This window comes from Microtus ochrogaster, chromosome 6, assembly GCF_000317375.1.
Source record: "Microtus ochrogaster isolate Prairie Vole_2 chromosome 6, MicOch1.0, whole genome shotgun sequence".
NCBI classification, from domain to species: Eukaryota; Metazoa; Chordata; class Mammalia; order Rodentia; family Cricetidae; genus Microtus; species Microtus ochrogaster.
In genome coordinates, this window is record NC_022013.1 from 21828670 (window position 1) to 21841682 (window position 13013).

At 40.3% G+C, this 13013-nt stretch overlaps 1 protein-coding gene across 5 annotated transcripts in view; it reads right to left on the reverse strand.

Annotated features, from left to right (window-relative positions):
- The window catches only part of Srgap2 (SLIT-ROBO Rho GTPase activating protein 2), a 225990-nt gene that overhangs the window by 40476 nt on the left and 172501 nt on the right, over positions 1-13013 (reverse strand). For all 5 annotated transcript variants that reach the window (XM_013346755.1, XM_005348323.2, XM_026779645.1 and 2 more), the window contains exons 9-11: positions 10790-10891; positions 9387-9584; positions 1437-1521 (exon numbers count right to left, since the gene is read on the reverse strand). In XM_013346755.1, coding sequence (XP_013202209.1) covers positions 1437-1521; positions 9387-9584; positions 10790-10891 — 385 coding nt within the window. The remainder of the gene's footprint in view (positions 1-1436; positions 1522-9386; positions 9585-10789; positions 10892-13013) is intronic.

A 13013-nucleotide genomic window follows, 5' to 3' on the forward strand; every position in this document is an offset into this window, starting at 1 on the left:
CATAATAATTTGCATATAGGATGATTTATAGCTATTATTTTTCTCTATCTCTGGAACTTGTCATCTTTAAATTATGGTAATTTGCAGCCCCAATGGTCAACCTCCATCCCTCTAGAGTAGCATAATTTGATGCATACATGTGTATAAACACGCACACATACAAAGCCCTTTTCCCTATCTTCCAGGCTATGTTGAGACTGTCTTCAGAAAAAGAAATCATAGGTATAAATTTCTTCAAATGGTTCTTTAGGCTGCATTCCCTTTAACTCACCACACAGCAATCTGGTAAACCAAAAGTAAAGACTTTCTGTAAGCATATTTGGCCCTCATGCCTAGATCTGAAGTGTTTGGGTAGAAAAGATAGGAAGGTACTAAAAGACTCTTTTCACATTAAAGCAAACATGTAAAAACAAAACAAAAAAACCAAGATCAAATGTACTGAAGAAAAAAAATTCGGGGGAATCGTCCAGGGTAGGTCAAGGACAAGGCAATAACAGTGGGTAGATGAGTCTGGTCTGAAAAGTGGGATTCTGATTTCTCAGCTAAAAAGCCAGTCTAATAAAATTTGCTATACTTCACAGTTTGTCTGATGAGTGCTCAAGAATTTATTTTAAAATGTTAGACTTGTGTCTGAGTGCAGGCACATCTGTCACCAATGAGACCACATGCTCCCTGCGGCCTCATCTTTAAGAAAGAGATTAGTGGGGTAGGGAGGAGGGCAGAACATTCAGGGCATCCCCAACCTGGGAATCCCATTAATCATACGATGCTGAAAGCTAGGCAGGAGACCTGGGCAAGGTGCCAAACAACCTTGGGGAAAGCTTCTTCTTCAACCTTGGCCTTCTGTTTGATGGCTGACTGGGGAGAGAAAGTCCAGAATGTCTGTCCAGTTCTCTGCCTCAATACTTTCCAGTGTCTGGTTAAGATTACTGCCAGAGAAAAATACAGCCCGTTCAGCACTTTGGTCTTAATGCAGCCACACGAGAGAGATGGTTGCTATTTAAGTGAAAGGAAATGAACGTTCACCCTGGAAGCTGAAGAAGCAGCAAGTCTGCCCTGCTCTCTCCATCTGAGGACCTTCTTTTTCCAGGTCTGGGGAGCTCTAACAAGTGTCTAGAGAGAAGATAACCCTGAGGCCCCTTTACCACAGGTGTGGCAGGGAGGTGAAGGACGGGTTTGAGTGGAAAGCAGGCACACTCCATCTAAAGAAACAGCTGATGAATATTAGCATTCCATTACACATTGCCCTTTCCCCATCACTCAAGCAGCCATTTAGAGGAGTACTTTCACAAAGAACAGGCTAGGAAAGGAAACACAGTCATATAGCCAGTGGGGTCTAGCTGGCTGAGGAATGGAGGCATGTGCTCAGATTCAGAGTACTGCTGGGCTGGGCCTCTCTGCTCTACCAAGCTTCAGCAGAGCATGCTCACACTCACTTTCTCCCAGGGTTTTCTGCAGGAGGTCATGCTTGGCTTGTAACTTGGTGATCAGGTTCCTACCCTCCAAGTACTCCTTCATTTTCTGTAAGGGAAGAGGAGAAACAAGAGAACTTAGATTCCTCAAGAAACACAAGACACAAATGTCAACTGGACAATTTGCCTTTGAGAAGGCATTTGATTCCCGACTCTCTGACTCACTTTCTAGCAAGTCCATTTAAATTCTTTTTTAAAAAAAATCTTTCTCTCTTTGCTGATTTTCATGGTGGGTCCAAACCTACACAGTATTTTCCTATGAATTTCATGTTAGCCAGTATAAGAAAACTGTTTTCTAAGTAAAGTCCTTCACCTGTTTCCTTTAGTCCCAGTAAAGAAAGAGAATGGCAGGGAAAGTAGACAACCTTCCTGAGCCTCTGCTTCACTGGTGTGAAGACATACATTTGCTATCTGCCCCTTAGGCTGACAGCCTGCTCCTCCAGGGGACATTTCATCACCATAGAAGTAGTGCCAATGGTAAACCTCGGCCACAGAGCACCCTTGTCTAAGTCAGACCCTAACAAATCTCATCTACTGAAAGTTGGGAGTTTCTGCATGCTCAGCTGGAGTGGCTGCCACCTATTATATGCACATACAAATTCCAAGCACAAGATGAGCTGTGCCATCACACCTGCACTAGTAGGCGAAGTACGATTGCTATGTCACAGTTTTGACATCTCATCAGCTCTTGTCTGGTTTGTGAGAGACGATGCTTGACTGGATAATTCACAAAATCTATTATCATTCTTCCTACTCTACTTGAGTAATGGGAAGAAGGTAGCAGATTTGAAGAGATTAATAAAATTGCTCAGGATCAAAAAAGTGATGGAGTCCCCCACATCCCCACTGAAACATTCCACTTCCCAGGGAAGCTCCTTAAGAGAGGAAGCGAACAACACAAAATAGTCCCAAGAAGTTCCTGAGACTGAATAGATTTACTAGGCCCCTCTCTCCCAAGTATAAATAATACAGACTACTAAGTTACTATCAGACAAGCTAAGGGGCAAAGAAAACTCTCAAAACAAGTTCACCTGCTTGAAAGAAGAAAAGGACAGCTGGGCAGCCTGAAAAGAAGCAGAGGCCAGCCACACAGCCTGGAGGAGGCTCAGACTAAGCCACCTAGAAAGGCCACTCTTCAACCTGTTGAGCTGCCTATACAGGCTATGTAGTGTGCCCCAGCTGCCTAGCTCTTGAGAGCTTTGGTGATGAAGATGTCTTTAAGTTATTTCTGCTCCTGTAAATAACACTGCACCCATACTCCTACAGGTAACTTCAATAAAACTGACTGGACTTTGATGGTATCTGTATATGGTCTGTCATAGGCTCTCTATCTGGGGTGAGAAGAAGTGTGTGTTGTGTCTTCCTAGGAAAGTTTTTTTTATTTTTAATCACACAATAGTATCCATACACGAAGTCTGACAGAATGGTATGTGCTCTGAAGCATTATCATAAAATGCCACACCTACTACATTACAGAGACAAAGAGAATCAGAACAAAATTTTATAGTAGTCATTATTTTTACATTAGTAGCAACCCAGGAGACATTAGACTAACTATTTTAGCACATAGTCTGTCTCTCCCTTACAATAATCCTATACATATATGAGGAAGATATTAGTAGTTCTTTATTAGAGATGAGAAGACAATTTTAGGCTAGTAAACGGTAATGCTAGGTGAGAGCATTTTTCCACTCTCTTCTACAACCATTCTCGAGACCCTGAGTCTACCTTGGCCATTTCTGCTGCACTGGCTCATATGATGGTGTTTAACTCAGAAGCAAATGGTGTCCCAGAGTATGATCCACGTGTTACTAGAAAGACTTGGGTCTACGCCACCGAAGAAACGTTTTAATAATAATAATAGTTCTGTCTTTTACTGTGCACTAATTAAAAAAGAATTGTATTTCAAGCCTTTGACTTTTATACCATTTCTAGTTCATAAATGATAAAGAAAAATGAAAAGTTCTGAGTTATTCTTACTTTATTTTTATTTATATAGTATGAACTTTTAAGTAAGAGCTTGCCTTCTCATTCCCATTTAAAAAGCAGGAAAACCTGCTTTTCTGGGAGATGGTCCCTGAGCCTCTTGTGCTCGCCAACATGGCCCTATGGATAAGCTGTAAATCCCCATGGCACCATTCTCATACAGCCCTATCACAGAAGGTTTACTCTGGTGTCTTTCTATCCAGAGACCATGTCATTGATTATCCCGACCATCCATGATGCTTAGTGCCACTCCTAGAAAATAGCAGGAACTTAATAAATATGAAAAATGAATAAATAAGTGAGCAATCTCATTCTTCTCTGAATAAACTGTTCCTTGTAATTACAAAACCAGTCCCTAAGGGTATCCCTACTCTAAATGAAACAAACCAGACAAATCCTGTGCTAAATCGTTTCTGCTGTCTTATTGAAGGCCCGTTCTCTGATCCTTTATGCCTTTCCATGAGAACATCTGCATGAAAATAGGCTCTCTTGTCACCCTCCTCTTCCCATCTGTTCCAGCTGTCAGCTCACTTACTGTCAGTGTTCCCTGGATGATATCCTAATCCCCATCCTATGCCTAATTGTGGGTTTGGAATCATACTTAGGACCCAGAGTGCAAAAGCCTCTAGGAAATATCCATTGCTAATAGTACAATCCCGAAAGGCCTATCTTTGGAAAGTTATCCCAGGAGTCTCAAAGGTTTCTTAATGAAGACAATCCAAGAAGCTCCAACACAAGACCAAAATGCTCACAATACAGCCAACATTCTGAAGGGGAATGAATAAAAATTCCTTTATCCACTCATGTTTCTATTCTCAATTCCCAACCCTCCCCCACCCCAAGTTCATGTTTACAACTCATTAGGTAACTTCAGCTGTCACTTGGTGAACCATTAAAACAAATAACAATCTGATAAAGACGTATGATGTTATCTTTTCAGGTTTCATTAAATACTAAAGGATCAAACTGTATCAAGATATACTCTACATACCTAAAACAAGGTGGGTTTTGCATCTAGGTGGGAAAGGAAAGGAATCCCAGAGTCTGTAGACTGCCATCTATCACTTCCTTATCTCACCTAGAAATCAGGACTGGGGATAAATAATCCTGCCTTTAACAGTGGAGGTGAGGTAGAAGGATTCAGTTGTTGCTGAACTAACAGAGCTGAGGCAGCTAAAGCCAAGGGAGGACTAAGTGGCTTTTTGGTACTTAGGCAGAATATCAAGATTATAATAATCAGACCACACACGCACACGTACACGCTCACGCATACACACTCACTTGCTCTCTATAATATACCAGATCACAGCTCTAAGTCTACTGGCTTGCCTAATGGACAAAGGACTGCCTTCTCTCCTATTATCTTACCCAAATCTACCCCTAAGAGTTCAGATAGTTTGGTTTTGCTATTTTATCAGCCAAGTTTTCAATCCTTCTTCATTTCACCTCCCATTTGAAAATGCCATACTTGGTGATGGAGAGTGAAGTTAAGAGCACTTACTGTACTTACAGAGGACCTGGGTTCAGTTTCTAGCATCTACAAGGTGGCTCACAACTAGTTATGTACAGTTCCAGGGTTCCAATGCCCTCTGGCCTTTTGAAGGCACTTCATGAAGGCAAAAACTCTCTCTCTCTCTCTCTCTCTCTCTCTCTCTCTCTCTCTCTCTCTCTCTCTCTCTCTCACACACACACACACACACACACACACATATATATGAAAAATTATTATATAAAAAGAATTCCATACTCCAATTTTCCATAAAAATAAATATTTAGGAGAAACTCTAGTTTTCTAAGGCTTTGATGATGCTTGGTCAACCAGAGAGGACTCCTGCTCACAGCATAGAACTGGTAAAATAAAGATGATGTAACTATAAAATGGAGTTTTGTACAGCTATTGGAAAGGGATCTGTGTGAGATGTGGGACAAATCATTTTAGACTAACATGAATAATGTTGGAAATGTTATCAAAGTAAAGTGGAAGACAGTGAAAGTGGTACACCTCTGTTCATTACATTTACTTCATAACATCTCTCTTGCAGAGCTGAAGATGGAACTCAGTGTCATACATGCTAGGCAGGCACTCTTAACTACTAAGTCCCCATTTATTACAATTTCCAGTGTCATTTATTGTGTTAAGGGGCACTTACTGATACATCATCGGTTGCCTATGTACACAAAATCTCCGAAAGGACAAAATAATCTAGTTTCACTCCATGGCAGACAGGAGGAAAAGTATGCATTGGGGTAAGGTAAGGCTCTACTTTCTCCCTAGTTTCCTTTAAAATAGCTGAGTCTTTTTATAATGCAACAAGAAAAAGATGACGCTGAGGGATGATGTACTATAGAAGATGAGTGACAAACACAAATACAGGAGGTCAGAAAAGACTTCCCTTCTTATAATAAGGACAGGGCACACAAGGAAAGCTCGTGACGAGCAGCTGACCTGAGTTCTGGGTTCGGCCACTGATGAAGGCCTCGTTTAAGCTACCCATCCCCCTGTATTTGTCCATTTTTTCCCAAAGCTTTCAAATGAAAAGATTGGGTTAGATAATATTTAAAAACTGCTTCAAGTTTAAAATTTTAGTTTTCCACAGACTTTGCTAGCAATTGACCTTTGTAAGGCATACTTCAATTTTCTAATTGATATCACATGGGCAATTAATCTGATGACAGTTACAAGCAGTCAGAAAACTATCTCAAAAGCCTACATGGTCCCTAAAAACACTACCTAGGAGTCAAGCCGTAACGAGGGATCTCTTTACAACTTTCCAAAAGCAGGGACTTCCAAATGTGCTGCTCTGATTTTTTGCATGGCTTGACAAGCATAGACAGCCCCCAGTTTACCTCTTCACAACCACCACCAAAAATGCTGCTATCAGAAGATAAAGTACCTGACATATTTCAGATTTGGTCAAGAAAATAATGAATTCATGCAAATTTGTTACTAGATAAACCAAAACTAATTTCTAATAGTCAAAGCAATGTGCACAATAATTTGACAAGGAGTACCATGGTCACCAAAGTCAGGAAATAGGCTACAGGACCCCACTGTATTGAGATAAAAGGGGAACAGTTAGGATTTTAGAGGTCATCAGTTTGAATAAAGTTATTTCTTTTTTAAAAAAATTCATTTTAATTATGTATCTTTGTATGGACATGTGAGTGCTGGTGTCCATAGAGGCCAGGGTGGATCTAGAGTTATGGGCAGTTGTGAGTGCCTGGATGTGGTCTTCTCCAAGGCCAGTGTGAGTTCTTAGAAGCGCTGAGGCATCTCATCAGCCTTCTTGTTTGGGAGCAGATATCAACTTCTGAATATATACCTTACAGATTCATTTAAGTCAAAAAGTAATTCTGGCTGGGCGGTGGTGGTGCACAGCTTTAATCCCAGCACTCGGGAGGCAGAGACAGGCAGATCTCTGTGAGTTCAAGGCCAGCCTGGTCTACAAATTGAGTTCCAGAATAGTCAGTACTGTTATACACAGAAACCCTGTCTCAAAAAATAATACAAAGCAAAAAAACAAATAAAAAACAAAACAAAGCAGTAATTCTGAAGGACAGTCTTAAGTATGGATTTTCATGTACAATATTTCTTTCTTCTATATTGTTAGGAGTGTATATGTATGCATGCATATAGGGGTCAGTGTTAGTCACAGCATCTTCCTCAATTGCTCTCTACTTTATTTTTTGAGGCAAGAACTCTCACTGAACCTGGGGTTCAACAATTCACTAGACTGACTGGCTAGTAAGACCCAGGGATCCATCTTCCTGTTTCTGTTCCCCAGCTAAGAAATTAGCTGGTTTCTTTTACATGAGTTCAAACTTAGGTCTTCATGCTTGTGTGGCACGCATTTTACAGACTAAGCTGTCTCCCTAGCTCCTAAGCTCCTAAAATTTTTCTCTCCCCCCCCGCCCCATTTTAGTTTTTCAAGACAGGGTTTCTTTGTGTAGCCCTGACTATACTGGAACTTGCTCTGTAGACCAGGCTGGCCTCAAACTCACAGAGATCTGCCTGCCTCTGCCTCCTGAGTGCTGGGATTAAAGCTGTGCACCACTACCAACTGGCATCCTCCAAATTTCTTGACTGGAGGAGTTGAATGGGGAAATGGTCAAATACATTGTATGTATGGAAATACAAATGCAAATATATGTATGGTATTCCCAAATAATTAATAAAAACTGAATTGAAAATATTTTTAATAATAAATTTAGTAATAATTTCTGGTCTCCTTCACAATCCTGTTTGACCTACTCATATTAAAAACCAAGCCCAAAAGTCAGTTTGTGTGATGCTTCCCCTAGCACCATTCTCTGCTGCTGCTCACACATATTCATGCCTTTAAGAAACTGGTTAGAAATATATGAAGTCAAAATCAAAGTTCTCTCTGTATATGCCTAATCCTTCATTATCTTCTTTCTCTTATACTCTAAACATTCCAACTAGTAGCATAAAATCTAGGATATAGTAAATACATGGCAAATAACCAGTGAGTAATTTAAGAATGATTGATGAATGGATTAATAATTATGATGGTAAAATGAATAGCAGTTACTGAGCACCGTGAACTAGGCAATGCATCATTCTATCTCTCTGTATAGATTTGCATATGCTTAGAAAATATAATATGGGTCAGACACAGAGCTTAGTGGTGCAGCTCTTGCCTAGCAGATATGAAAGTTCCACCAAGAAACAAACAAAACCCCCAAAACAACTAGAATATATAACCGAATGACTTAAACTTACAATACAATAAATACAAAGGTGCCTCCTTTTGTAAATATAATTTTAAATACATGCTCATATGTATTTATTTTCTTCCTTTTCATTTAAGTTTTATATAATGACCATGTTTTAAAATGTTTTTGTAGTAAAATGTGTTATATGTTTTCAGTTTTAAAAATAAAATCACTTAAGCTTTTTATGTAACAAAAAAATTCAGTTGTTTTAGAACAATACTCTTGAATAATACCCTTTCGAAAGTCTTCACTGGGATTTAAAACAACAAAACCACCAGAGATTTGCTGCTTAACTAACTGAACCAGACTTACAAAAATACCAATCAATCATATTAGTGCTCTTAAAGAAAAAAGGACAATGTTCAAAGAAAAATTAAGCAAATTGTCCTAGCTGGAAGAAAAACATAATTTGCTCCATGCCGAGTGTGCTTCACGACGGAAGGCAAGTGAGGCCCTCTCATTTGGCCAGGCTGCATTTTCAATGGCCGTGCTTCATCTTACAACTGCAAAGTCATTTTTTCCTTTCTTGGACTTCAAAAGATAAGGAAATAAATTTTAGCGCAAGCAATAGGTCCTACTTGGCAAGTTCAAGATAACTTAATTATTAAGAAGCAGCATAGAACACCAGCTAGCAACCTTTCAAAGAACTATTAACATACACACACACATACATACACACACACACACACACACACACACACACACACACACACACACACACCTAAAAGGAGACTTGAGAACAATGGGTAAAATATACTGCTTTAGAATTCTTGATAATTGCCAATATTACAAAAAAAGTCCTAATAATGAAAGTTATATGACTTTTAAATTAAGATACATATTGGCAAATATATTTAAATATAGTTCTCAAAAACCAAGAAGCTAAGCCCCTTGTTATGCTCTTCTGTGACTGCGAGGACTACTTTCAAATAAAAGCATACTATCTGGTTAAAGTTTACTTTCTTTTTCTTAGTAGTTAATTTAGGAGCACCCCTTTCCTTGAGGTCCCTGGTAGATATATACAACTTGTAAATGCATTTGCTTTAAGTGTAGAGATGGTGAGCAAGTATGCCAGATTTAAATCTGGTGTATTCAAAGCTTGCTTTTCAGAAAAAAACTCTTGATTTCCAAAGCTCCCTTAGGTGTCACAGTCTCTACTCACGCCCCTTTAAAGTGAATGAGTATCCTTACTGTGAAATAAAACTGCTCCGTCTCTTGCTGGTTAGCTCTCCTCTTAGCAATGCTGGGCTTGCTCATGAAAGTTTCTGAGACCGTTGATTTGACAGACTCCATAGAATTGCTGTACTGGAAGCAGTCAGACACATCAAAATCCTCAACAGTCACGATGTCTTGAATGGTCTGCAGGGTAGCCTCCATTGTTTTTTTCACCTATAATCATAAATCACCAAAAATATCATGAGAGACAGCGTATAAAATAGCAGGTGATGCAACAACTAGGAAATGCTTGAGAGGAAGTATGCTTCTCAAGATGGGTAGGGAAGGACAGTTCCACTTCTCACTTGACAGTGCTGAGTGATGAACACCACAGGAACTCTGCTCCAGCATGCTGCTCTCTCCGGCAAACACCTGAACACCCTACTCCTTTTCTATGTACCTAACTCAGTTCTTTTATATAATGTTTACTTTTATCAAAAAGACATATTGTAGGTGTAAGGATGTTTTGCCAGTATGCGTGTATATGTCTTGCGGCTTGGTGCCTGTGGAGGCCAGAAGAGGATGTTGGAGCTGCAGGAATTGAAGTTATGGATGGTTATGACCCACCTTGCAGGTGCCTAGAAGCCAAGCCTGGGTCCTCTGCAAAAACATCCAGTGCTTTTAACCACTCAACCATCTCTCCAACCCCAAAGTTCACTTTTAAGATTTAATACTATTTTATTAAATAGAGATACAAAGAAAAAAAAACAAAATAATTACAAACCAATATGGCCATCATACCAGAACTAGCTAAAATATGCGATAAGTCTAGTCGTTCAGTGTTCCTAGAGTCCTTCAACCAATCAATGAAGTTGTTTCCCTATTGGCAAACTAACTGGTCCAAAACTATTCCTTCCTAGTAAAATTAAGACTTACTGATACAAGGTAAGAAGCCATCTGATCTCAATAAAAAGTTAGATTACTGATCAAATTGCCTTAAACTACTTATTAAAAGAAAATATGCTGTATTTAGAAAGAAAAAAGTCACCCTCTTTTAAGATATTAGAGATGTCTGAAGTGTCAAAGTCAATGGTTTCTTTTTGAAAAGCTGGGGAAAGCCAGTCATGAGGGGGAGGGTCATTTCAGAAATTTGATTTTGTTCGTACAGTGGCCAAGTGCTACTTTGATTAAATGTGTAGTGGAGAGGGGCATTTTGTAAAAGCTCAAAATAGAGCACAACCTTTGGCAATGTACGAACAACTTCCTGGATTTCAAGGGCAGGATGCAGCAGCGGGGAAAGCCCAACCTTCCATGTGGCCAGGAAATCTTTGCAATAGCCTGGACATTCTCTGCATGCTCCCTCTACCTGTCCCTGATGGACAGCCACAAGTAGTTCAACAAGCAAACAGTGGCTCTGAGCTGCTAGGAAGGAAACACACCTCTTCATTCTCAATCTTCAAAGTGGATAAGCGAGACTGCAGTTGCTGGCATCTCTGCACCAGCTCACTCTGGACAGGCTGCTGGGCACAGAGCTGAGAGGCCTGTCAGAAAAAGCAATACAGGTCAGAAAGATGACACAATTATTTTGAGGAATCCAGAGTTCTCACTATTGCTCATGAAAAGATTCACACTGTTTTGTATCCCAACTACTAGACAACTTGCAGTTTCTACATGCAAACAAAATCCAAAGACAATGTGTTTGAACTTCTAGAGCAAACAATACAGAAAGAAACAGGGAGGGAGATCTGTTTGGAAAGACCCCATTTCTCTCTTTGGAATTGATAGGCAGGCATGTGGTTGTCAGGGGTCTACAGTCTAGCAGGGTCTCCAGCTCTATGGAATTCTGAGGTGGCTAGAAAAAGAGTGCTGCAGGCAACCTCTGGTCCAGAAACCCAATGTTTTGGCATAATGAAGAGTTCTTGGTCAAAGGTCCAAGTAGTCACCTCTCTGGTGCTTCCCTCCTCCCACTTCACACACTAGAGTTAAAAAGCAGGAGAGAAGTGGGCCAGGAAGTTAACTTGCTGCTGTTGGCAGTCAGTATGTTTATAAATCTGGGCCATGCACGAGAGCTTTGACTCAATGGGAAAGAGTTCATGTGAATATGGGAACACGTTCATGGGCTATGCTAGAGGGTTCCAGAGGGCATGAGATCAGATGGAACTGGATGTCCTCTAAATAGCTATCATTATATCCTACTAGGTATGAGATCCCCTGCACTCCAATCCCCAGTGAATTACCAACCAACTTTATCTTCTGTGAAGGAACAGTTGACCCTTGATAAAGGTAAGGCTATGGCAATGTATAATCTAATCCCCTGGATGAGTGATGAGAGGCAGAAGGCTGGGAGATGGAGGGTACAACGCCATGTAGAGGCAGTGTCCTTTAGCTCTTATCAGAAGAGAAACATCTGAAAAGAATTGGGCTCCTTTACCCTCAGCAAAGAGCGAGTATATTCATATACTTGTAAACCATTCTCTTACTCAAAAAATAAAACTTCTCTTCAAGTGTAGGGGACCAGAAATAGACCTTTTTCTTCACTGGTATTTAAGATTCCAACTGATTTGACCTCTTCTTCAGCTGAGAGGCTGGCCCAAAATTTAGAGCTGATTTCACTACGGCTTTTGGATAAGTAGACATAATGGAGAAAAGCTTGGTGGCCAGATGGGTTAGTGCCAAGAATGAAATTTCTTTCTCTGACTGTCTGATGTCACCAGTCAGGCATCCAGTGCCCCTCAGACCTCTGGGTGCACCAACTCCTAGTGCATCTGAGAGCAGCTGACATCAGCTCATGTGCTATGGCCCAAGAACACTGATATTGCCTATTTCAGAGCTTCCAGTTAAAATGCCACCTGAACTTTGGCCCTATTTTAAGGACTTCCAGGCAGCTCCTTCCTTCTGCCTCATACAACCCACAATAATTCAGAAAGACTGGCAGTGGGGCCCAAGGATGACTTTTCATTTCTAAGCCAAACTGTGAAATCTTGGGAAGTTTTAGCCCTTTTTCTAGTCAAGCCACTGATCAGTTGTACAATATACAGGGCAAAAGAATTAATTATCAGTTTTTAAAGTCACCCAGGCCTACCATGGGAGAATTAAGAGAAAAAATCATCTCCAAGCCTGTTTTGCTGAAGAGCAGCAAAGTTGCTGATGCATGCTTTGCCAGTGATCTTCAGCCAGGATGCAAGGTAATGCATTCCAGCTGTGCTTTAGAGTATGGAAATGTGGTTCTGACAGGGGAAGGAGGGGGCCTGAGTACCCATCATCTGGATTTCCGTTTATGGAGACAAGCTGTTTGGCTCAGAAAAGAACTCAGAGAACACCAGAAAATACACCAGTCCATTCAGTTAGTCCTAGGTTCCACTCATTTTGGGAAGGAATCTTAGTGGCAGCTAGAGAAGACAAATTTGAACAGAAGTCAAGGCAGGTGAAAAATAGAACTTCCTGGAGGTTGGTAATATACTTCCCCCATCTGTTTAGATGCTGACATCACAGCAATGCAAAACAAACTGTAAGAAGTTTGGTTTTCCCCAAGAAGAAAAGGAGAGAAACTACCTCACATTTTATATCTAAGACAGAGATGTCACTTCATCATGGCTTGTCTATGAGAGTTAATCGTCTGGATATATATATATATATATATATATATATATATATATATATATA